Raw genomic sequence first — 26,705 nt, 5'->3', positions numbered from 1 at the left:
CAAACTAATTATCAGTTCCTATGTTGGGTGTACATTTTAATAAACATTTAATGAATAAATAAATACAACTTATGCAGAATAAAAACATGTATTTGTATTTAATCATGATTAATATGCGTTAACTATGGTGAAAAAAATTACCATTTGACAGCCCTAGTTTTTATCCATTCATCCATTTTCTATCGCTCGTATTTTTCGAGGTCGCGGGGGCTGTGGCCTATCCCAACTGCCCTCGGATAGTATTATTTTCATAAACATTAGTAGCAGTAGTTATCTATTTTGATACAAAACGTCATTATTTAAATATTTCATGTTCTAAAATTATTTTAAGTAAAGCCCTCCAGTAATAAATGCCTAATGCCAGTCGTAACAATTGATGCTTATGTTTTTTTTAGATAGCTTAGTATATAATAAGCTACATAGGATTGGTTTTAGCATCTTTATTGCACAAAGTGGCCCTTTAATTTTTCTGTATGCAGACCTTGATGGAGAAGGTTTGGACATTCTGTGCTACACCAATAAATACATGCAGTTGAGTAAAAACTGACCGTACATATGCTCATGTCCTGATAGAAGAAACATAAATGATAAAATAAAGCTTACATCTTTACATAACTTTTAATTAATTGCAACATTACCTCAACTTCTTTATTTAGCTTTATATACATACTGCATTGCTTTTACAATTAAAATCAATTAACCATAATTTGGCTCCCACAATTAGGAATGACAAAACGTTACTTAAAGCTTACACCATCAGTAATTAAGGAGTTATGATGGTTGAGGTTTGTTTTTAATGTTTTCACTGATGGTGTGAAAAACTATTTAGCAGATAAAACAATATGTTAATATGAAATATCAATTAAAACAATAAAAAGAACAGTTTATGGATGTAAAAGAGCTATCATGTTGGGCTCTTGTCATGAGAGGACTCACTCAGACAGTACGGTGAATGAATAAAAACACTGCTAAATTCATGCAAATCAATTGAAGTGGATCAAAGATAAGGGGGAAAGGAGAAATAATCCCTTTGTGACAAGAAATTAACATTCTAAAATGGCTCTTAGAAATACAGTTCATGACAGTGGTATGTCAGTAGCTAATAGTAATATGAAATAAGTGACCTAACTGGAAACATCAGTGTAAATACACGTTTTCCTGTATGAATAATGTCTACATATATAGAGTGTGAGATATACTGACTGATTATTGAAAAACTTTTTTTCCTGGTACATAAACAGTGAACTGCAACTGGAGATCAAACTAGGGTGTACGCCTCTCACCCTGAGTCATCGTGGGTAGGCTCCATCTTACCAGTGACCCTATTTAGGATAAACTGTATAAAAAATGAATGGAATGGAAGGGAAAAGTTTAGAGCACCTCAGGTGCATGTAATATAGATTTCTTCAAAGTTTATTTTGATCATTACACAAATGCTTATTACTTATAGAATCATGTTATTCAACCGATCATGCTCAAATGTTAATCACATGAATATCAGTCATTTAAAGGTGTGTACCAGGTTTTGTGGGGATAGGGTCAAATTTCAAGTGAATCCAACACATTGGGTACCGGTTTGTGGTGGTTTAATAACAGTGCCACACTAGAGAAGCATGTTTTGACAAAATGTTCACCAGCGTTTCAGGAGTAGAAGACTTAGCTTACAGCCATGAAGTGTCATCAATTTTTCACAAGTTTATAACAGTATATTGAGAACTTCCTTGTGTCGGATTAAAAAAGTATGGAAAATTAGTTGACATAGTAATTATTGTAGTCATACATTTACATAATGCCTTAATACAGCATTTCCTTGATTAGGTTCTGTTAGAGAGGATGCCCTTATTTGTTCAAATGTGTAAAATGTAGATTGAGGCCAATGTCTATAGAAAGACTTTCAAAGCAAAAGGAATACCTAAGAGTCACACTTTCCATTTGTGTCTTCCTATTCCTGGGTCTGATAAATATGGCAGTACAATTGGAAGTGGAATTAATTGTTCTGTTTTAGTTTCAGTAGGTCATATTATGATAAACGCACCAGCCTCTACAGTTCAGACAAAGCTTAAAGCTATATCTCTTCAAGGTTGCGCTTGATGTATGCCTGTAAAAACATGGTGACAATTATAATGGTTTATGTAAAGCATTGCTACTCAGTGGTGCAAGTACCACAGTTGATACATAGTCTGTATCTCGTGGTACTTAGAAACACCACCGATTTTCTAAAACATATAAAACCAAAACCATTTATATTAGACACATAAAGAAATTGAAAAAATATATTAATCAAATATTTTCTGGGATTCAATTGGAATTCAAATTTGCCTTTGCTAATATTTTAACTTTCAACTTTCCTCCTATGCCACAAGCAAACCCAAAACCAGTGAAATTGGCATGTTGTGTAAATCGTAAATAAAAACAGAATACAATGATTTGCAAATCCTTTTCAACCTATATTCAATTGAATGGACTCCAAACACAAGATACTCAAGATACTTCAACCTGGTAAACTTTATTCGAAAAGTTAAAGAACAACATTTCTCAAGAAGCTATTGCAAGGAATTTAGGGATTTAACCATCTACGGTCCGTAATATCATCAAAAGGTTCAGAGAATCTGGAGAAATCACTGCACGTAAGCGATGATATTACAGACCTACGATTCCTCAGGCGGTACTGCATCATTGTGTAAAGGATATCACCACATGAGCTCAGGAACTCAAAGCCATTTATCAACAACACCCAGAAACGCCGTCGAAGTGGAAAACTGTTCTGTTCTCTGACGAGTCCAGATTTCAAATTGTTTATGAAAACTGTGGATGTCGTGTCCTCCGGAACAAAGAGGAAAAGAACCCTCTGGATTGTTATAGGCACGAAGTTCAAAAGCCGTCTTCCACACCCTTCATTGCTTTGTGGAGATGTAGCTATGTAGAATATTAATTATACAGCTACAGTACCCACAGGTGCCAACTGTACACTGTTTGAATATAGGAAAATATAACACTGTACTTTAATTAAGTGATTATTTGGTGTACCACTAGATGGAGCCTGTCTATACCACAGTTACAGAATAATATATCATATTTGCTGATGTTGTTGTCCCCGCAATTTCCACCTCTGTCTTCCTTTTTTCTTATTTCTATCCCCTCTTGCTCGGTTCCAGCTCGGACAAACATGAAATAAATACATTTAATTAAGTCAAATACAAATAAAGCAACATGAGAATCCCACTCTTCTCTTTTGTAAAGTAAATCTGTATAGCAATATGATTTGCCTGAGTGGCTGGACAGGACAGGTAAAAAAAAGGAGATAATCACTAATTTAATGTATAGCCTACCCTAACAGCAAGACTGCAAATGGTTAGTTGCTTCTCTGTGACTCTATGTGTGTGTGTGGCTAGCAAATTCCTCCGACTGACAATTTTTTGGAACATAATTACTCATTATGAAAAATAAAGATACTAAAATGTCTATATTCTGTTAAAACCCTGATGGTAACAAAAACTAGCAAACAGTGTTCTTGTTATATTTTTGGAATGTAAAATATAACAGAGCAAGTTGCAAACAGCTCCTTTAAACAGGAGGTAAAGAGAGGAAAGCAGAGCTGAGGAAAAGAGAGAAGAGCAGGATGGACACCTACTCAGAAGTGTCAAGTGAGGGTGAAGGAGAGGGCAAGAGGGTGATGCTCACTTTGTCAAAGCTGGCAAATCGGTCACCTTCCTGTATGTGCTGACGTGGAGGGGAGGAAGGGGCGAAGGGGTCGGCTATGGGATCCTTGGCAGGCAGGGAGGAGGAGGAAGAAGAGGAGGAGAAATCTCCTGAGGTCTGCGGCAGGAAATGCCCTCGTCGATGGAAGGAGTCTGAGGACTCAGTTCTGGAGAGGGAAGATCTCTTACCTGCATTGGAGGTACGATATAGGATAATTAATGGCACAGAAGGGCTGTTTACAAACAAGACACACAGGAATTGAACACTGACAAAAAAATTAACTGGAAGAGCAAAATCAAGAAACTGGTCCACAGCAGAAAAGATTATGAGACTAAGACTGTGGAGTAAGACACTACGGCAGGGATATTTTACTTAAGTGTTTTTGGGACCACATTTCCTGAACGCTAAGGACCAGGGCTGCCATACTGCACATTTCTGCAGGACGTGGATACTTTGGCAACACACAGAGATGGTTGTTCGGGCTTTGGCAAAATTTGATTTCAACGATGTAAAAAAGATGGAAGCAAGGACACAAAATCCACTTCTTTCTAATGCATTTAATGCTTCATATTCATATTAATATTTGTGAGGACGTCACTTATTGATGGCACAATGTGTTCCTGTGACTCCAGCACCAGCTTTGCCAGTCAGGAAGAAAGCAGTCAAAGTCTTTTGTATCTTTTTTCATATGCTGGCATGTTTAAATGTAACCATTGCAAACATTATATTGCAAATGTTAATATGAAACTAATCTGGCTGTGAGTAGGCTACTGCATAAACATATTTTGTTGTAAGATTAGACATATATTTTTCTTGGGGGAAAACAGATTCACACACCTCATCTAAAGTTTTATGTATATTTTCGAACAGGATGCAGCGCTACTTTATCTTCAGTCCTTCCTCCTGTTTTGGCCACGCACATCCATCTTCTTCTTCACTTTCTTCCTGATGTCCGATCATTTATTTTTTACTTCAGCCTGTGTGCTGTTCTCAAAACCCACGGCATTAACATGCTCACAATCTCAACCCTCTTTCGTTTGCCCAACGCTGCCATGCAAGGCCCTAACCACGACCCATCAGGAGCAAGTGTGAAGTGTCTTGCTCAAGGACACAACGGACGCGGCGAGGTTGGTAGAAGGTGAGGATCAAACCAGGAAACCTCAGGTTGCTGGCACGGCCACTCTTCGAAACCCCGCCACGCAGTCCCCATCTCTTACTGACTCCTACTACATTCTGAGTGTGCAGCACTCAAGCACATGGCTAATTTCAATATAAATTAAAGGCCTACTAAAACGCACTACTACCGACCACGCAGTCTGATAGTTTATATATCAATGATGAAATATTAACATTGCAACACATGCCAATACGGCCGGTTTAGTTTACTAAATTACAATTTTAAATTTCCCGCGGAGTTTCTTGTTGAAAACGTCGCGGAATGATGACGCGTGTTTGTGATGTCTCGGGTTGTAGCGGACATATTAGCCCAGCACCACACACGGCTAAAAGTCGTCTTTTTTCATCGCATAATAACACAGTAATTTGGACATCTGTGTTGCTGAATCATTTGCAATTTGTTCAATTAATAATAGAGACTATAAAGAAAAATGCTGTTTGGTGGAAAGCGGTGGATTGCAGCTGCCATTAGCACCGAAACACAGCCGGTGTTTCTTTGTTTGTTGTGAAGCTTTAACACAGAGCAGTCAAGCGAACATGTTTCTCTACGTCAACCAGCAAGTTTTTGGATGGGAAAATTGTGATATTAAGTCGGCTCTTACCGGAGACTTCGGTGGATTATGCGACTTCCTCCTGCAGCTCAAAGAGGCAGCTGTGATCTTGGCTCCTCCTTTGTCTTCTCTGAGAGACACTGGCGTTTACCGCAGCCATCCGACTTTCAGGTATGACTTTACAATCTCACTAAAACACTATTAAAACAATAAGCAGATAAGGGATCTTCCAGAATTATCCTAGTAAATGTGTCTAATTACATCTGAAACGGTCCCACTGCCGCCGCCTGGAGCCGTCGCCTTTTCTTTTTTTTTTCTCCTTTTTTTGTGTGCTTCATTCTAACTTTCCTCATCCACGAATATTTCATCCTCGCTCAAATTAATGGGGAAATTGTCGCGTTCTCGGTCCGAATAACTCTTGCTGCTGGAGGCTCACATTATAAACAATGTGAGGATGTGAGGAGCCTTACAACCCGTGACGTCCCGCGCACATCGTCTGCTACTTCCGGTAAAGGCAAGGCTTTTTTATTAGCGACCAAAAGTTGCAAACTTTGTCGTCAATGTTCTCTACTAAATCCTTTCAGCAAAAATATGGCAATATTGCGAAATGATCAAGTATGACACATAGAATGGACCTGATATCCCCGTTTAAATAAGAAAATAACATTTCAGTAGGCCTTTAAGTATTTATTATAGGGCTTGGTCTGGTCGTGCCCAGCCACGCAAACATCTGCAGTCAATTTCACGTTGAATGGAATTTAAAAAAGAAATGTGCTTGGATTAGTGTATGCCCCGCCTAAATATCGTTCACAATCATTATTAAAGACAAGACGACAAATGGATTTTTAAAATGATGCATCTAACTTGTAAATAAAGGTAAATAAAAATCCGCTTACAACAGAGCCAATGGGAGTCGATAATGTTTCTTGATTTAAACATTAACAAAAGTATTATTGATATTGTTATTATAAGCGCCAACGCAAACAAACTATTTATAGTGGCAATATAATCAATTGGTCTGCAGTTTCCTCGCTTCAGAGCCTTGGAAGTTTATTGAGGATCATAAATCACGCCTCTCACCTGGACAGAAGAAGGCTGAGGACATATTCCAAAAAGTTGGTAAACTTTGACATCCAATTTAGAACAAGAGATGGCGATAACGTCACAAAAAGACGTTTAAATGCAGTGGCCCACCGATCGGCATATGCCTATAAGATGTATGTTAAATACAGTAAATTGGTTCAAGGCTTTGAAAAGTGACATTATTTTAGCTACAGTAATGACACAACAGTGTCCATGACATGGAAAGACTCAAAAAAACTAAGTCGACCTGTCTCGTACTTACTCAAGACTTCACTTGACCTGTCTTGTCTTGAGATTTGAGATTAAATATTTGAGATGACACAATACATGGATTTACTTTAAACCTCTGGTACATACTAGTGTTCCTGTGGTACTCATAGGGCTAAATGTGGGATCTAGGTTACTAAATTTCAGGACATCGTGTTTATGCTCGTATGACGATCAACTCAATACCATACAGTGGGAATATAATATTATCAAATGAGAGTTAGAAGTTGTGATGTACAATTCCATTCCAAGACCTGACACTGACCTGGAGGTGGAGGGGGTGGTCTAGTTGGCGTACCCGTTTTGGGGGGTAGGGCTGGGGGAACATCAGCATTGGTGGACTGGCTGTCGTCCTGGAACAAGTTCTTATTGTTGATGCCAAACTGATCAGCACAATTTGACTGGTTCAATAAAGAAAAAAATACACATATAACATGATTTAATTTAATTTCAATTTACTCTATAGTCACAGGCTCAAGCAAACTCAGTCTTGATTCCCCTGACTCATTTATTGAGGCAAGATTGACAACAAAGCTGAACATCCATCCATCCATCTATTTGTGAAGCCTATCCCAATTGCATTCGAGCGGAAGGCAGAGTACACCCTGGACAAGGCTCCACATCATCGCAGGGCCAACAGAGATACACACATCACTCACACTCACACATTAGGAACTGTTTAGTGTTGCCAATCAGCCTAACCCTAGTTGGATATCAACCTGTGAATAGCACAATATCACATTTAAGCAAGAAAATGTGCATGGTGTCTAATGTCACGTGACAACATTAGACACACCTGCAAAATTAAAGATAATCTATTATGCAAAACAAACTTTTCTAACCTTTTGGTACCAGTTTATATGTATTTGAGATCTGCATAAATCCGGAAAAATTTAAATCCAACCGTGGAGGCATTGTAGAGATATTTATAAAACAAGCTTGCCTTCCTACGCAGGTCCTCCAAATCAGCAGTCCCCAACCTTTTTGTAGCTGCGGACCGGTCAACGCTTGAAAATTTGTCCCACGGATCGGCGTTTTTTTTTTTTCATAAAGAAATACAATCATGTGTGCTTACGGACTATCCCTGCAGACTGTATTGATCTATATTGATATATATACATATAATGTATACAGGGCTTCACGGTGGAAGAGGGGTTAGTGCGTCTGCCTCACAATACGAAGGTCCTGCAGTCCTGGGTTCAAATCCAGGCTCGGGATCTTTCTGTGTGGAGTTTGCATGTTCTCCCCGTGAATGCGTGGGTTCCCTCCGGGTACTCTGGCTTCCTCCCACCTCCAAAGACATGCACCTGGGGATAGGTTGATTGGCAACACTAAATTGGCCCTAGTGTGGGAATGTGAGTGTGAATGTTGTCTGTCTATCTGTGTTGGCCCTGCGATGAGGTGGCGACTTGTCCAGGGTGTACCCCGCCTTCCGCCCGATTGTAGCTGAGATAGGCGCCAGTGCCCCCCGCGACCCCAAAAGGGAACAAGCGGTAGAAAATGGATGGATGGATGGATGGATAATGTATACATTGTGTTTTTTATGTTGATTTAATCATTAAAAAAATTTTTTTTTTTTTCTTTTTTTTTTTTATTATTTCTTGGGGACCACTGCTCCAAATGGTTCGTTAGGAATTTGTCAGCCCTGTGACGTTTTTCATACCTGTGATGTCTGCGGATATCTCTATTTATGGTAAAGGCTTAAAGGTCTGTGTGTAAATCCGCCACTTTGTTCATCGTTCGAGCATTTGTAGTCCAAACGATGTAGACAAAAGCTCTGCGTCTTCTGCATAAAGCCAAATATTTTTTAATGTAAATAATTGCGTATTGTTTTAATGTGTGGCCAATTAAGATTAGAATATGTTGATTGACAGTCTAAAATTAAAATGTCTTCCTTCAATTGTTAGTTTTGCAGTTTTATGTATAAAATTAAAACATTGCAAATAAAATCGCAGTCGCAAAGAAAAATCGGTATTTTTTTCTCAAAATTGTGCAGCCCCAAACTGTATTACCCTATACTTGACTCAGTTGCATTATATTTTCACTGTGTAAAGCAAATAAAACAGTACATTTTAAAAGGCACCCGCATTTGAATCAAAATTAGTGTAGAACATTAAAAAAAAAAAACTAAATAAATTATAGAATAATTTGGTGGGTCATTCATTATGTGCACGTCAGCAAGTCTAAACAATAAAATACATAAAATAACAGAAATAAAATTAAAAAAGATATATAGAAAAGTATGTTTGCAGATGACCACACTGTCTCTCACTGAACATCTCTTGGATTTGAAAGGTATGTGAATGAGAGCACAACTCTGTCGTTGCATAAATTACAGTTTCATTAGACGTACTGTCAGAAGGTGTTTAACAGGTAATATTTTTCCTCCAGAACAAGCTTTCATTTGAGTGACATGACAAGACAAATTTGCATTACCTTTGCAAGTGCACTGAAATCTGCAAAGCCCCCTCCAAACGACTCATTCCCAAACACTGCTGCAAATGGATCTAAAATTATACAGAGGCATATTTACATTAGAGATACCATGCCATATCGGATATTTAGTATCGGTCTTACCGGGGTCTGAGTTGGCGCTTCCCGTGGTACCACCTGGAGCAAAAGGATCATTGGCTGATCCTGTGTTGTCCTAAAAACATACATTTAAACAATTGTCACATAGTGAACTAAACTAATATGCCCGGTAAATCTCAGAGGGGACTCACCAATACCAGCCTAGCAGTTGGTGGAGAACTGTTAAACGGATCTTTCCCTCCATATTCAGAACCAAACGGATCCACCACTACCATGGAGTTCAACTTGTGACAGAACGGATCCAATTTATCCGTGTCGTTGCCTTCAGATTTGAATGGATGTGTGGCTGGTAGAGTTACATTTGTAGATTGAGAAGTAAAAGGGTCCGGCTCTACTGTCGTTGCTGGAGGAGGGTCGTTGCGCTTGGCTGCAAATAGGTCTGGTTCCGGCACACCAGTAGTGCTAACAAATGGGTCTGTTGAGCCGGCAAAGGGGTCTTCCGTGGGCACGTGGCTGTTGGTGGATTGTGTGAAGAAACCATCAGCAGCAAAAGGGTCTGATCCTTTAAAAGGATCTCCCCCAAATGGATCCGATTCTACAAAAAAAAATGTATTATTATTTATTTCCTTAAACTAGTCTTTCTGCTCGTCATCACCTCTGAAAACTCACTTGCAACATCCGTTTTTCCAAACAGATCGTTTTTAAATGGATCATCTACAAAAACAAATGTCACATTTTCAAACATGCACAGACTAGGCACATATTAAGTATTTATTAAAGCTTACGATCTGTGAACGGGTCTGAATCAAAGAAGTCCATCTCAGGCAGGGCTGGCACTGAGCAAGGAGGACCAACTTGTGTTGACAAGGAGAATGCTTTGATTTCTGGAGGCTCTGCAGGTTTCTGTTTAACATCTTGTTCTGGTATCACAACCTGTTGAATAGAGGCAATGACCAACTAACCAACTAGCTAACTTTGCCATTAGACTTTCTTGTATAGTATTGCAACACTTGACATTACTTTTTTAATGTTAAAAGGTCCTGCTGCCTGCTTCTGCAGATTTGCTTTGTGATTGTATACACATTCTGTTTGAATTGCAATAGTCGTCTTTTGGGAACTTAGATAAAAGGCGCCCTCTGTTGGTTGCTGCTCAATACTATCAATTGTTACAAGAGGTACAAAACAGCCTTTATTTTCCAAATATTAACTTGATTAAATTCCATATGATCGAGGCCATTTGTAAAATAAATACATCTGTTTATTATACCCCTTATTTACCTTTGATTGGTTTGTGTTGGATGACTGTGCCACATCATCTTCGACTTCTGAGGAGATGTCAGGTGAAAGATTACAGTGTTCCTATAGATGTCAAAGAAGATGCTAACGTTACCAAAACATTTTGACATCTTGTTGACGGAATAATGTTTCATACATTGTCACTTTTCTCCTGGGGCTTAGTGAGGGTGTACATCTCAGAAGAGGCTAAACTAGTCATGAGGTCATCCAGGGCATCAGGTTGCAGTTTTTCCTCTTCTGGTGTCTTGGGTTGCTTGTCCTCCTTCTCTTCCTGTTTTTCTTCTTTCACTACTTTCTCTGTTTGTTCCGAGAGTTCTTTATATTTGTGTGATCCATCAACAGTTTTTTCTTCTTTTAGTCCTTGAGGTTGGTCCTCCTGACAGAGGTCCTCCTGTAATGGTTCTCTGTGATTCAGCTTTGGCATGGGCCCAGGTGATCCATTGACCATGACGGGAGAATTGTCTTCAAGAGCTCTCTTCCAGCTCAGCTGGGCCGACACCGACCTCTCCTCCACCTGAAGGTCGTCTAGTTTCTGTTGAACCTGAACATCAGAGAGGATTGTATTTTAAAAGCGAAACGATATATCTAGAGTGTAAAAATACAAACCCCGTTTTCATATGAGTTGGGAAATTGTGTTAGATGTAAATATAAGCGAAATACAATGATTTGCAAATCATTTTCAACCCATATTCAATTGAATATGCTACAAAGAGAACATATTTCGATGTTCAAACCGATAAAATTTTTTTTTTTTTTTTGCAAATAATCATTAACTTTAGAATTTGATGCCAGCAACACGTGACAAAGAAGTTGGGGAAGGTGACAATAAATACTGATAAAGTAGAGGAATGCTCATCAAACACCTATTTGGAACATCACACAGGTGTGCAGGCTAATTGGGAACAGGTGGGTGCCATGATTGGGTATAAAAACAGCTTCCCCAAAAATGCTCAGTCTTTCACAAGAAAACATGGGGCCAGGTACACCCCTTTGTCCACAACTGCGTGAGCAAATAGTCAAAAAGTTTAAGAACAACGTTTCTCAAAGTGTAATTGCAAGAAATGTAGGGATTTCAACATCTACGGTCCATAATATCATCAAAAGGTTTAGAGAATCTTGAGAAATCACTCCACGTAAGCGGCATGGCCGGAAACCAACATTGAATGACCGTGACCTTTTATCCCTCGGACGGCAATGTATCAAAAACCAACATCAATCTCTAAAAGATATCACCACATGGGCTCAGGAACACTTCAGAAAACCACTGTCACTAAATACAGTTTGTCGCTACATCTCTAAGTGCAAGTTAAAGCTCTACTATGCAAAGCGAAAGCCATTTATCAACAACATCCAGAAACGCCGCCGGCTTCTCTGGGCCCGAGATCATCTAAGATGGACTGATGCAAAGTGGAAAAGTGTTCTGTGGTCTGACGAGTCCACATTTCAAATTGTTTTTGGAAATATTCGACATTGTGTCATCCGGACCAAAGGGGAAGCGAACCACCCAGACTGTTATCGACGCAAAGTTCAAAAGCCATCATCTGTGATGGTATGGGGGTGCATTACTACCCAAAGCATGGGTAACTTACACATCTGTGAAGGCACCATTAATGCTGAAAGGTACATACAGGTTTTGGAACAACATATGCTGCCATCTAAGCGCCGTCTTTTTCATGGACGCCTCCTGCTTATTTCAGCAAGACAATGCCAAGCCACATTCAGCAAGTGTTACAACAGCGTGGATTCGTAAAAAAAGAGTGCAGGTACTTGTCTGGCCCGCCTGCAGTCCAGACCTGTCTCCCATTGAAAATGTGTGGCGCATTATGAAGCGCAAAATACGACAGCGGAGACCCCGGACTGTTGAACGACTGAAGTTCTACATAAAACACAGTGGTGAACATGTTCTTTCCCAACTTCTTTGGCACGTGTTGCAGCCATGAAATTCTAAGTTAATTATTATTTGCAAAAAAAAAAACAAGTTTATGAGTTTGAACATCAAATATTTTGTCTTCAAGTGCATTCAATTGAACATGGGTTGAAGAGGATTTGCAAATCATTGTATTCTGTTTATATTTACATCCAACACAATTTCCCAACTTATATGGAAACGAGGTTTGTACATGTTTCAACCTGACCTGGGACACTTGTGTGAAAGAGTCACGCACAGATTCTTGCAAAGGTGTGAGTTGCTCCTGAGCAGCTTGGACCTTCTCCTGCAACCTTCTGCTCTCCTGCTGCAAAGCCAGAAGCTCTTCTCTAGCCTGGACCAATTCCTCCTCGTAATGATTTATTCTTTGCTCCTGCTCCTTGTGCTCTGACTGCAGCGTTGAAATCTGAGAAAGTCAATGAGTGTCAAGAGTTAACTTTAATTACTACAATAAATCAGGATGTCTGTAGAAAGGGTAAGCACAAAAAACTATGCAACCTTTCAACGTTTAGAGGCCTGCCATTGTTAGGCATCCACATGGGCCGCAATCACCTGTGTGTGTTAATAGACTTGATGACCCTGAATATAACCCCTTTTTCATTAAATATTTAAAAACATATTTTTAGGCCATAAAAAGACATGTTTTTTCTTTTTAAGTAATGTTTTCAATATCGGTAAAATGTGTGAAAATATGTATTTTTTAGCTGAGGAACAGTTTGATGACTTCATTATCTTAAAATTTGTATTTTTTGCTGATTGCTAACAACCTTTGAGACTATTTACAGTGAATCTCCGTCACAACTACATCTCTGCTGCGCACAAAAAAAGTTAGATCAACAGTAGTGAAATGTACATACCAACTTTCACCGTAACGTTTATAGAAAAACTAAATGTGAAAAAGGGTGTGTATTCCTATGCACCCAATTGACCATCAGTAGAGCTTCCGCAAAGTATTTCAGACGCAGGAATAAGCAAAGCCCGATGGTGTCACCACGAAAAAAAGCTCATACTCGTAAAACAAAACACATACTGTATGCAAAGTACAATACATAGCAACACATACTGTATATTAGAAGCATTCCTCTAATTCTGGATTAATTTGTATTTATTTGTTTATTTTGCTAATTATTAATTGAATAATAGCAATGTATAAACATGTCAGAAGGTTCCTGTTTAACTTTGTGTGGGAACACAGGAAAAATTTATTTTTAAGACCAAAGACCAAAAAATATGGATTGCTGCGCAATATTTCATTACATAAAATCATGTTATCAGTTTAGGGAAATTATTACATTTATCATTTTTTCAATACATTTAGACTTTGGAAGTTTACTCTGTTGGAGTGCAAATGTTTAGATCTTGTGCAACCATGCTGCATATACCGGTATACAGCCATTATGTAATCTGGTATTATTATTACAAAGCAAATATTTTTATAATATAAACAACTGGACAAAAACACAGTGTGCCAATGTTACATTGAAATCATCTTGTATTCATGCAAATTGCCTACAAGAGCTTTTAATATTGCTCATGGTGACTATTTGTGTCATGAAAAATTACTTTAAAAAATAATAACATAAATAATATATACATTATTTAGCAAGCAGTGTTTTCCTAATCTCAGCAACAGTTCTCAGTCATGGTAGAGCTGACACCACAACTGGTCAAATATTGCAATTGTAATTTTTATTAGACATGATGTTACTTAGCCCTCACAAAAATAACCATGTTACTGTGCTCGTTGTAATAGGCACCAATCTGAAAATATCACTCCTCTCCTTTATAGTGGCTTTTTGAAATGTGTGTTTTAGAAAGCATGTTCATGTAGACAAGGCCTTGTATTCAGGTCAATACATTATTGGCGTTTTACTGCTATTATAATGTAGTATTGCATGACTACTGCAGGCTAATGACCCAATAACAATGTCGATGGTGTTTTGCTGTAATAAGTCAGATAAAAAAGTTTGATTTGTCGTTTAATGCTTTTTGGGGGACGATAAACAACATTTCCATTGGCAATCCATCCTAAAATGTTGTAATTCTGTTGTTGGTCGAAAAAAGTGTGGACTAAAACATGTATTAGCCAATATTAATATTTCTTTTGCCTACTCGGTTTTCAGGGATTTCTGCCAGACCCACCAGTTGGGTCTCTTGGTTGGTCTGCTTGCGGATGTGAGCCAACTGCTCCTCCAGGGAGACCTTCTGTTGGTCCAGCTCCTCCAAAGTCTCCTGGATCTTCTGGCGCTGAGTCTGGAGTTGATGTAGATCCTTGCTCTCTCTTGCCACCTCGTCCTGCAAGTCCTGTGGACATCAACAAACGAAAATTAATACTATTTTGTGATTTAGGGATAAATCCATTCCATGCCACCCTGAAAAAACGGATCTTTAAATTTGAAAATGATTTTTATGATTATTATACAGATAACCAATCCTAGGTGTAGTTATGTTAGGTACCAATCGTCTATATGGAAAACACTGGTATCTGTGCTTTTTATAGAATGTGTAGGCACATTTTTAAAGCATACATATATACATACATATATATATATATGTATATATATATACACACACACACACATATATATATATATATATATATATATATATATATATATATATATATATATATATATATATATATATATATATATATATATATATATATATATACACACATATATATATATATATATATATATATATATATATTTTTTATTTATTATTACTTTATTTATTTAAATTTTTATTGCTGCTTGTATTTCTTTATGAGATGCCTTTTACTGAATATGCACAAGCACTGTTCTTATTATGTGATAATGCCTTTTATACTGTATTTTGTTTGTTTTATGTACTGTATGTAATTGTATGTCAACTTGGACAATGGAGTCTGCAATAAAGTTTGATTGATTGATTTCAATAAATAAGTAAATATAAACTGCCTAGAAAAAGTATCCTCTGCTCCCTTAGATATTTCAGCCCTCAAATGCTTCTCCAAATAAAATCACGGTCAATCTGATTTGGCTCTCTTTTAAGAATTTGAAAAAAGCTTATTTTTAATGTCAAAGTACAGATAGATAGATAGATAGATAGATGGATAGATAGATAGATAGATAGATAGATAGATAGATAGATAGATAGATAGATAGATAGATAGATAGATAAACAAATACAAAGGAAGATGAAGGACATTTATGTATTTGCTATTTATGGATTTGTTAAACTATGTTCTGCACCAAAAATCCCTCCACATCATCCACTGCTCACCAGTGTTACCACATCTTAAGTTATTGCGTAGAAATATATGGAAAAAAGACCCACAAAAGTTGGAAAAAAAATAAATACTGACAATTAATGATTTTGGTTTCTCAACAAAAGAAGAGGAACATTATAAACTTTGTGACAAATTTAACTAATGACATTTGTACGAATGTACGACAAAACCTTGTGGAGTTAAATTATGGAATAGATTATGCAAAGAAGTCGAACAGTCTACTAATATTACCTATATTACAAACCCAAAGTGTTTACAACATACATGGAAAAAGAATCCTGATATACATCTTGATCTTGAAATTAACTATGTAGTTTAATCATTGTATCTGTTAGATTATCTTATTATCTTAGGTAGATACAGTATATAATGTATGCTTCATTGTAAAGAGCAAGTTTCACAAAGTTGGAAACATCTCAATGTGTATATCTGTTTAGCTGACATAAATACAACATCGCGGGAGGCGCTGAAAGGAATAAACGGTAGAAAATGGATGGACGGCTGGACATATGCATCTCCATTAAAAATAAATTCTCACAAGCTAAGAGTTCTACATGTGCAGGTATCAATACAATAATGAGTAACAAATATAACAAAATAGTGTATCTTAAGAAACCAATACAAAATCAATGCAAGAGTATCTTGAAAAAAAATATACTTTTTTGAGAGAGAAGTGTCTCATAAAGCAGTCATTTCCCCAAAAAAGTGTTCTTTCATGAGGCTCAGAGCATCCAGACTCCTAATGTATTATTACTATGTCAACAAAATCAGCCGCATCAAAACTTCTTTGCCCATCCCTGAACAGTAGAAATAAGTAATTAATCAAACACCTGGTATGTTAGAAAATAAAAATTAATACTTAAAACAAAAAATGGCATCTTACCTGGACCTCGCAGCTGCGCTCACGGATAGCCTCTTCATTCTCCTTGATTTCCTCTTCCACTGTGATTTTTTCCCTGGAAATCCAGCACAACAGATTAGCCACTGAAGACAAATAGGGTAAATTACCATTTGAGTCGAGGATGTCGTTGTGGATTGTGCAGCCCTTTGAGACACAAGTGATTAGTGTAAATAAACGTATATTGATTGATTGATTGAAGCCCACCTGGCTCTGTTGAACACTCTGCAGTGCCTGAGCCTCGCTTCCACCTGCTGTCCTGGATAACCATGACCACTCAAATCAAATCCACAGCGATGAGTGTGTGCGATCAAAACACAAATCAGGCCGAGACTAGGAATGCTAAGGATGAAGAGGCGCTGCAGGAACTGCAGACGGCAGTGGCAGGCATACTTGCTGTATTAGACCAAGTCTCAGTGAGAACGAAGAAGGAGACAAAAAAGTGTGTGACGCTCTTCTGCCTATTTCGTTCGGGAGTACGATTTGTAAAAATATATAAAAAAACTGACTTGTTAAAAGATATTTTACCTCCTTCATATTGCTGTCGCTTTTACAATAAAAAAAAATTCAACCTGCCAGAAAACATGTATTTAGGCAGAAATATTACAGAATAACATTTCAAAACATCTTTGACAAAGCATGTTCGTATTGTAAGACGATTTTACGTTTTGTTGGTGGGACGCGCGATAATTGTAAATGTGTGAATGGTATGAGAAAAGACTAGACATTTTTGACGAAACTCTCCAATAAAAGTGGCTTTAGACGTCCTCTCTACCGTCTTTTTTCTGCTGAGCTTTTATTCTATCTTAATAAAAGCACTTCAAATAACAATCTGCATTTTATATTTTTTAAGCACTCAATTATCATGTAAATACGGACATGAAGCTCCTCCTCTTTACAAGTGGCAAAGCGCACCAGCAGCATTTTCTCCAATGTTGTCTCACCGCGATTGAGGCTAAAATTGTCTTGTCCTTAGGACGACTTGCCATGGCTTTGAACATCAGACTTCTACAATGTCCCACTTTTTTTTTGCATCATGTTCGCTATTTTCTCCCTTGTGGTTTCACATTGACTAGACGCCATTAGATTTCCTCACGTTACAGAACAAGCCGAAGATCAAAAAGAAGACAGGATGTTAATATCACATTAACAAATCGTTTACATCGTAAAAGGAACTTGTAATTAATGCGGTATCATCACTTTAATATTGACAGCCCTAATTACTTAATACTGTAGAATCTGTCACAATCTACAAACCCCGTTCCCATTTGAGTTGGGAAATTGTGTTAGATGTAAATCTAAACGGAATACAACAATTTGCAAATCCTTTTCAACCCATATTCAATTGAATGCACTACAAAGACAAGATATTTGATGTTCAAACTCAAAAACTATTTGTTTTTGCAAATAATAATTAACTTTGAATTTCATGGCTGCAACATGTGCCAAAGTATTTGGGAAAGGACATGTTCACCACTGTGTTACATCACCTTTTCTTTTAACAACACTCAATAAACGTTTGGAAACTGAGGAATCTAATTGTTGAAGCTTTGAAAGTGGAATTTTTTTCCATTCTTGTTTTATGTAGAGCTTCAGTTGCTCAACATTTCGGGGTCTCCACTGTCGTATTTTACGCTTTGCCACACATTTTCGATTGGAGACAAGTCTGGACTGCAGGTGGGCCAGGAAAGTACCCACACTCTTTTTTTACGAAGCCACGCTGCTGTAACACTTGTCTTGCGGAAATAAGCAGGGGCGTCCATGATAACCTTGCTTGGATGACAACATATGTTGCTCCAAAACCTGTATGGACCTTTCAGCATTAATGGTGCCTTCACAGAAGTGTAAGTTACCCATGCCTTGGGCAATAATACACTCCCATACCATTACAGATGCTGGCTTTTGAACTTTGCGTCTATAACAATCCTCAGGTTACTTTCCTCCTTGTTCTGGAGGACACCACGCCCTCTGTTTCCAAATATAATTTGAAATGTGTACTCGTCAGACCAAAGAACACCTTTCCACTTTGCATCAGTCCATCTTAGGTAAGCTCGGGCCCAGACAAGCCGGCGGCGTTTCAAGATATTGTTGATAAATGGGTTTGGCTTTGCATAGTAGAGTTTTAACTTGCACTTACAGATGCAGCGACTAACTGTAGTTACTGACAGTGGTTTTATGAAGTGTTCCTGAGCCCATGTGGTGATATCCTTTACACACTGATGTTGGTTTTTGATGCAGTACCGCCTGAGGGATCAAAAAGTCCGTAATATCATCGCTTACGTGCAGTGATTTCTCCAGATTCTCTGAACTTTTTGATGATTTTACGGACCGTAAATAGTAAAATCCCTAAATTCCTTGCAATAGCTCGTTGAGAAATGTTGTTCTAAAACTGTTCAACAATTTGTTTACAAAGCTGCTTTTATACCCAATCATGGCACCCAACTGTTCCCAATTAGCCTGCACACCTGTGGGATGTTCCATATAAGTGTTTGATGAGCATTCCTCAACTTTATCAGTATTTATTGCCACTTTTCCCAACTTCTTTGTCACGTGTTGCTGCCATCAAATTCTAAAGTTAATGATTATTTGCACAAAAAAATTTATTTATCAGTTTGAACATCAAATATCTTGTCTTGGTAGCATATTCAACCGAATATGGGTTGAAAATGATTTGCAAATCATTGTATTCTGTTTATATTTACATCTAACACAATTTCCCAACTCATATGGAAATGGGGTTTGTATGTTGCTTTGTAGTTGTCTGTTTCAGATGAGTCACGTTTTTATGAGTTGTGTATTTTTATTCCCTCGTAGTCGAGATTATGTCATCTTCAATATCTGTCCAGTTATTTGATCTCTTTAGCAACAATTACTTTGTATTCTTCCTGTCCTCCATTTAACTTGATGTGGATTTTACAGTTGGCACGCCAAGTGCTCTGTATTTTCCCCTGCTTCCACAACTCTTGTGCTTTATCGGCGATATCAGCGTTGCGTTTTGTCAAATCCTTATTTATGTAGACACTTGTTACCTTCAATTTCGCTTGCTGCCTCAGCAAAGCCATTTTATTGTTCTTGTTGGTGAACTTAATGACAATGACAGGTGTGGTGTTATTCCTGCTAGAGACATTAGAATGCATGTTTTGATGTTGTTTACATCCACATTCACCGCCTATAATTGAAAAAAGAAAGTTGGCCATATGTTGCAATGTTGAAGCAGCAGCAGCATCTTGTTATCAGCTGCCTCACCATTAGGCATGCGTGTTATCTGACGACCAGTCATAATCACATTGTTCATGCAGTCAGACTACTTTTCTTTCTGAATCTGACACATTTGAGATATGTGATCCTTTTGCGTCTTTAAAACCCTCACTTTTTCCCCTCGTTCAATCGCTTATCGCGTTTTTTCTTCACAGGTTTCTTGGGTTGGACGAATTTGAAGTGGTTAGCTTGTCTTGCTAGATTGAATTTACCGTATTTCCTTGAATTGCTCCCGGGGCGCTAATTATTTTAAAACCTCCTCTCACTTCTGCACTTACAAAAGGCATGCAGTAAAAATTTGAGTGTGATGTAAGCATGGACCTTAAATCCTACTGAATAGCTCTTAATCTTCTTCCCTTTATGCGATTTCAAGTTACCGGTATTGAAATCAGCCTCCTCCATTTTGGAAATGATGACAGGGAAAGTGTCACTCGTGACATCACGAGTTTGACCAAGCGGTAATACTAAGCATGCGCTAATTTTTTGCGAAGAGAGTTTGACCCGGCAGTAATTCAAGGCAGGCGCATACTATATGCCCTGCGGCAATTCAAGGATATACGGTAGTTTAACAGAGTACAAAATGTTTCAAAAACCTTGAATCACAACAGAGCTCTTTCCATTCCCGTCCTTCCAACAACACTGTGTCCTCGTGGTTAGGATGTAGGCCACACAGTGTTAGCATTTAAGCCACATAGTCAGAAGATCTGGGTTCATATCTCTGTGTGTAGTTTGCATGTTCTCCCTGTGCATGTGTGAGTTTTCTCCAAGTGCTTCAGCTTCCTCCCACATCCTCATGAAGATTGTGAATTGTCCGTATGTATGAATGCGATTGTGAATGGTCGAGGGCAGTCTTTCTTAACCATAGCGACCTAGAAGGCGCACAAAAAATATCTGTTTCTAAGCTGTGGTCTGTATGGGCTGCTGCGGTATTCAGTTTTGATACACCTTTCCAGCACTTGTGCCAGTAATGACAATATCAAACAAACAGAAGAAGTCTGGAACTAAAGTCGTAGAGAAGTGTTTAGGTGCAAAGATTATTAGTGTTGAAGCTGTATTTTCATTTGCACCTACATTTTATTGGCAGTTTATTTAAGAAAGTTATATATTATTTTTTATGGTTAATTTAGTTAAAATTTATTTATTTTAGGACTGCGTAATTGTAAAGTATTTTCATCAGTTTTTATTAATGAGTCCCATCTTTTGCAGTATATTTGGTTAGTATTTATTTTTGTAATCAGCCTGACCTAAGTCTTGATATTCATCTATTGAACATAATTCAAATTAAGAGTAAGATTACTATTTCAGTGGGCCCAGTAGTGGAAAACTTGGGCCCCAAAGTCAAAGAGTTTAAAGGCTTTTTGGGTGGCTGGGACCGCACTTTGGGTCCCGCACATACTGGGGGACTAATATAGTGTGCAAACAAATTAATATACCTGTACATACATATGCACATATACATGCACATACAGATATATATTTGTAAATATGTACATACTGGTGCACATACATATATACACACATCCATACACACACACGCACTTTGTACAAAAATATATACTGTACATACTGCAAATTCACATGCACATATATTTACGAACACAGACACGCACACACACACTGTACAAAAATACATACATAGACTCATGGAAACAATCATGTTTCATCAATCATATAATACAGTGTATAAGGTTAACGAAGTCTGCTCCTTTCTCCCCGACCCCCTTATTTGCTTTTTGTAAATGTATGTATTCATTACATTTATGTATTGTTGCAATTGAAGCGATTCTGATGTTGAGAATAGAGGTAATTATTATTATTCGTTATCAATAGTTAATTTTTATTGCTCCATTTGTAATAATGCTCATTTTCATTTATGTGTTATTACTATCTACTTCCTTAACTGGTTCTTTGTTATAATTTTGGTATCGTATTTTTTTACAGCGTATTTTCTGATGATGTTCTGTTGTCGTCGTTTTTGTTGTTGTTGTCTCTCTCTGTCCTTATCTCCATTATGTCACCGCAAATTCTCCCTCTGTCTTCTTTTTTCATATTCTCTGTATTCCCTCCAGCACAAATGGGGCAACACGAAAAATACCCCACAATTCCCTTTTTAAAGCAAATCTGTACAACAGATATGGGCATCTAGTCACAACAATAGAATTTGCCTGAGTGGCTGGACAGGACATGCAACTTTGGGCTTCTTGTCCAAAGTCAGCTGGAATAGGCGCCACCCTAATGAGAATAAGCTATATAGAAAATTGATGGATAATATTGTGTTAAGTAATGTAGCCTAGACTAAATAGGTGGAAAATATATTTTTCTTTATGAGACAAGTTTAAAAACATGGTCCAAAAGACACTGTTTAAAATATCAGTTTTATTAATCTGATGTAACGTAATATTGACATTTTCAAAGAAACATTTTTTAGTTTTAATGATCTGTAAGCCACAATGAAACTTGCAAGAAATAAAGGCTTAACATATTTTGCCCTGAGTGTAACAAATCTATATAATGTACTACACTTGCTTAAATGAGTGACAGATTATAATACATTTTTCATTCGGCTATGATTTTTTTTTTTGATGAACTAGTAATGTCAGGTGAGTGGGTCAGTATATATAAACACTGCACTCTGGTGGCCAAAAATAGAAAATCAATCAGTCAGTCAGTGTAATAATTACCTACCAAATTTTCCAGACCATAGGGCGCACCGGATTATAAGGCGCACTGCCGATGAATGGTCTATTGTCGATCTTTTTCATATATAAGGTGCACCGGATTATAGGGCGCATTAAGGGAGTCGTATTATTATAATTTTTTTCTAAATTGAAAATACTTCCTTGTGGTTTACATAACATGTAATGGTGGTTCTTTGGTCAAAATAGGGCATAGATTATGTTTTACAGATCATCTTCAAGCTGCTTTCTGACAGTCACTTCAGGATGTGCCGTTTTGTGGGCAGTCTAATTTACCTGGATCACCTTCGGGACCATCTTGTCCCCGTCATCTTTGTTGTAGCGGTGTAGCGTACAAGGACGGGAGTGGAAGAAGTGTCAAAGGATGGAGCTAACTGTTTTAATTACATTCAGACTTTACTTAAATCAATAACGGAGCAGCCTCTCCTCATCCGCCGGAAATGTGTCCCGTGAAAAAACGTCCGACCGGGACTCCATAATAACTAAAGTTCCTTGGGTGATAATGTAAACTCACTATCTCGGTATGTATTAGCGCTTTCATGGCAGATATATAAGTAAGAACTTTACACTACTTTATATTAGAAATTGCAACAGCGGAGGACGAATGTCTCATAACAAGAAATAGAGAAGAAGAAGACACTTATCGACTACGGGGTGCACCCGAAATACAAAGGCAGACTCGCGCAATTTTTCAGGACTTATGCAGATCCCAAATACAGTTCAGCCGGTACCAGAAGGAAAGAGAAGTATCTTTTGCATATTATCGCGAAACAAAACGGCATATATAATGTCTTACCTTACACACACACTATAATAATACTCGTATGTTGAAGCACAGAACAATCCATTAGGCGATGCAGCTTCATAGCTTGCCAAAGTCGTACTAAAACATTTTGATAGATTTTGGAGCGCGTGTGTAATGTTCTATATTTTCAATGGAACATATAAAATGTTGGTGTTGTTTACTTTAAACATATTACAGTCTACATGTATCTCTTGTGTGTGACTGCCATTATATTGCAGTATACACGTATCTCTTATGTTTGACTGCCATTTACTGGTCACACTAATTCCACCATGTACCAAATGAAATTGCTTCGAGGTCGGTAAGCAAAACCAGAAATATTATACTGTTAAGTTTTGAGGGGGGGAAAAAAGATTTTAAGTGCATCTTACAGTCACAAAAATACGGTAATTTACTTCAAGAGGGTGTACCCAAATTAAATTAAATTAAATTACCCCATTACACATGATGATTTTCAAATGGTAAGAAAACTATATGCTTCACAATGAAAATAGATAACTGTCTTATATTACAATTATTGGTTGTTTGTGAGGCGAAACAAATTTTACCTTTGTAGTTCAACAATCTCATTGCTAAGCGAGTCCAACTCCTTGATAGCAGAGAAGTCAGCTGACAGGTTTGCCATGTTGTTCTGCACAAATAAAACACAGTGATGAGTTAAATCGAAGCAAAGTACCACATATTTAATCTGTTGAACTCAAGCTGTTATTGTCCTGAAAGCAGCATATTTACACCACAACAAGCAATTGATAACAATACACTGATTGCGTTCACAAATCGTCGCACAATACAATAAACGTGATGGCATATTGTGAGGGAAAGAAGTTGGAGAGTACAAACTCACTCAGTGAGGGGCGGATCCATTTGCATGTGAACGGGGAAGAGAGTAAAAGTGAAAAATGCAGACGAGAGGAAGAAAAATAAATAGTTGCAATGAGAGCAAAGGAAAAAGGCAAGCCAAAATGCAAAGCAAGAAAAAGAGCTAAGAATGTATGCTTTTATTTTTACACCCAATGTAAACGTGTAATACTATTTAGCAGTGCAGAGCACAAAGGAAAGGGTAGGTGTGCTGTCTCCAATCTTGACTATTTTGACCAAATAAAAACAACAACAATCCTGTATCTCCACTTTGTAATTTTTTAACATTCGCAGTTGTCTCAGTTCTAAATCTGTAAACAGTGTGGTGTGTTTTCATCAAAAATGTTAGTGGAAAAGTAAAATAAGAAAAAAGAATAATTACCAGATAATCATTCCGCATATCTTACCTGTTTGATGTTCTGTCTGTCAGAGGGAGGGATCATCTCCAGCGAGAGGCTCTGTGGAGGGTCTAGGCCTCTCTTCAACTTCTGATTGATCAGATGGAGTGCCAGGGCAAACTGCTCTCGGGTCAGTTTTCCAATGTCGCCAATGTCACAAAGCTCCCTGAGGGAAAACAATGGCGCCCGGGTTACACAACAGACTAACGGGTTACACAACAAAGTAACGATTATTTCCCTATCATGGTCGTTAAACACAGCCAACAAAAATAGCAAGACTGAGGTTAATTAGAGAAAATCTATAGGGTGTGTGATTTTCCTGATCTCGACAACCGTGTAATGTCAGTTTTCCATTCAGACAAATATTGATGTTAGATACAATTTTCTTTCAAATCATATTTTAAAAACGGATTACATTTACACAAGTGTATCTCTAATATTATAATTGAATTTACCACGTGGAAGTTGGGGCAGCATGATAATGGCAAAAATACCACAATATTTTTTATCAATTTAGAAATCACAATGATTCATTATGTTAGGTAAAACACAGTGTTTCTCACAGGTGGTCAATCTACTTGCGGCAATGGGGTCCTGGAGCTGAATGTGGGAGCAGCCAAATTTGTGATTGGATTAAAATTTGATTGATTGTACAACCTTGGTGGAAGCTACTTTAAAAACTCAACCTCATCTTCAGAAACTGACAATGAATCAAAAAAAATGCAACAAAAGTGTCTTTTACCAGATGTGTGCAAGCGTAGCAGAAGGCAGCCCAGTTTTGAGGAATATATCTCTGACTTCAGGTCCGGACACAAGCCCATCCATGTCTGCGTCTGTCTTGTTGAAAATTTCGTCATATTTGGACTTGTCCGCTGGTGACACCACCCACTAGGCAGATTCAAAAATAGGCATTTAAACAACATCTCTATATGATGAAAACAGCTGATGAAAGAAAGCTAGCTAATGCATACATGTAAAAATAGTTTACCTTCACATTGCCTTTGGACTGCTTCTTTTGGAAAACACACTGCACTACCCAGTTTGAAATCATTTTAAAGCAACAATAACTAAACAAAGCATCTTAAAGATGTGTGATGCCGCAAATGATGGTCTCATAGTATACTCACAGGCGCGGCTGTTGGCACCGGGACAGGAGGAGGGGCGAGTTTAGAGGGATGGAGCATGGTCTTAGTGCCAGCATGGGAGGCACGACTGTCTTTGACAGAAGGGGGAGATGGTAACAAGGGCATCACAGGAGGTATCACAGTTTTTTTCCTCTTGGAGAGTGGAATCAAGGGAGGTGGGAGAGACATGGGAACAGATTCTCCTTCCAGAGCTCTGTAAACCAGATACATGGCCTGGAAAAGCAAGGGTTTGGCAATTCAATAAATCTGAGCTATATTCAAACATTGATCTTAAATAGCACATTTAACATCAGTGTCCAGGTTTTATCAGTCTTACTAAAAGTAATGGTAATTCAAAATTTAATCTGAGCTCCAAATAAGAAGAAGAATTAGAAGTGGAAAGTACATTTGCGGAAAAATATGATATATGAAAAACAGTTTACTTCCACTAGCTCACAACAACAGAGGATGTTTATTGGCAAAACTTGGTTTAATTTCTTATTACACCTAAAATAAAAAGTAAAATATTAACCCCTCAGCTATGTTGGAGACCATGTGGTTCCTTGAATTCACATCATGCACATACTATTGAAGTTGTGTAAAACAACAATTATTTTGGGAGGGGGTACATTCAATTCTGGTCAAGGTGCTTGGATGTAAGATTCCAATGACATGTGTTACTTTGTATATGAGGCACAGCACCAGTGTAGAAGTGATCCTCTCAGAACCAGTGACATTTTTAAGGAAATATTGATTTTATACTACATTTGCGTGAACACTGGTTTAAAAAAAGAGGCCTTATAAAGACCAGTTTATTCAAAAAAGCACTCTAGTACATTGCATGAAAGCACCTTTTAGATAGA

At 37.7% G+C, this 26,705-nt stretch overlaps 1 protein-coding gene across 4 annotated transcripts in view; it reads right to left on the bottom strand.

The window, feature by feature from the left end:
• The window catches only part of eps15 (epidermal growth factor receptor pathway substrate 15), a 79,255-nt gene that overhangs the window by 10,156 nt on the left and 42,394 nt on the right, over nt 1-26,705 (bottom strand). Inside the window, exons 9-24 of one of the 4 annotated variants that reach the window (XM_061888538.1) lie at nt 25,846-26,076; nt 25,461-25,606; nt 24,728-24,884; nt 24,011-24,093; nt 16,689-16,761; nt 14,644-14,835; nt 12,770-12,937; nt 10,741-11,145; nt 10,587-10,667; nt 10,094-10,241; nt 9,978-10,022; nt 9,500-9,903; nt 9,354-9,423; nt 9,213-9,283; nt 7,042-7,177; nt 3,682-3,887 (exon numbers count right to left, since the gene is read on the bottom strand). In XM_061888538.1, the coding sequence (XP_061744522.1) occupies nt 3,682-3,887; nt 7,042-7,177; nt 9,213-9,283; nt 9,354-9,423; nt 9,500-9,903; nt 9,978-10,022; nt 10,094-10,241; nt 10,587-10,667; nt 10,741-11,145; nt 12,770-12,937; nt 14,644-14,835; nt 16,689-16,761; nt 24,011-24,093; nt 24,728-24,884; nt 25,461-25,606; nt 25,846-26,076 (2,616 nt within the window). Of the gene's footprint in view, nt 1-3,681; nt 3,888-7,041; nt 7,178-9,212; nt 9,284-9,353; nt 9,424-9,499; nt 9,904-9,977; nt 10,023-10,093; nt 10,242-10,586; nt 10,668-10,740; nt 11,146-12,739; nt 12,938-14,643; nt 14,836-16,688; nt 16,762-24,010; nt 24,094-24,727; nt 24,885-25,460; nt 25,607-25,845; nt 26,077-26,705 lie in introns of all 4 variants that reach the window. The other 3 variants (XM_061888539.1, XM_061888535.1, XM_061888536.1) reach the window with 3 other exon arrangements.

Source organism: Nerophis ophidion, linkage group LG26 (genome assembly GCF_033978795.1).
Source record: "Nerophis ophidion isolate RoL-2023_Sa linkage group LG26, RoL_Noph_v1.0, whole genome shotgun sequence".
In the NCBI taxonomy this organism is placed as follows: Eukaryota; Metazoa; Chordata; class Actinopteri; order Syngnathiformes; family Syngnathidae; genus Nerophis; species Nerophis ophidion.
The sequence above is the reverse complement of the archived record's forward strand: the minus strand, read 5'-3'. Positions and strand labels throughout refer to the sequence as shown.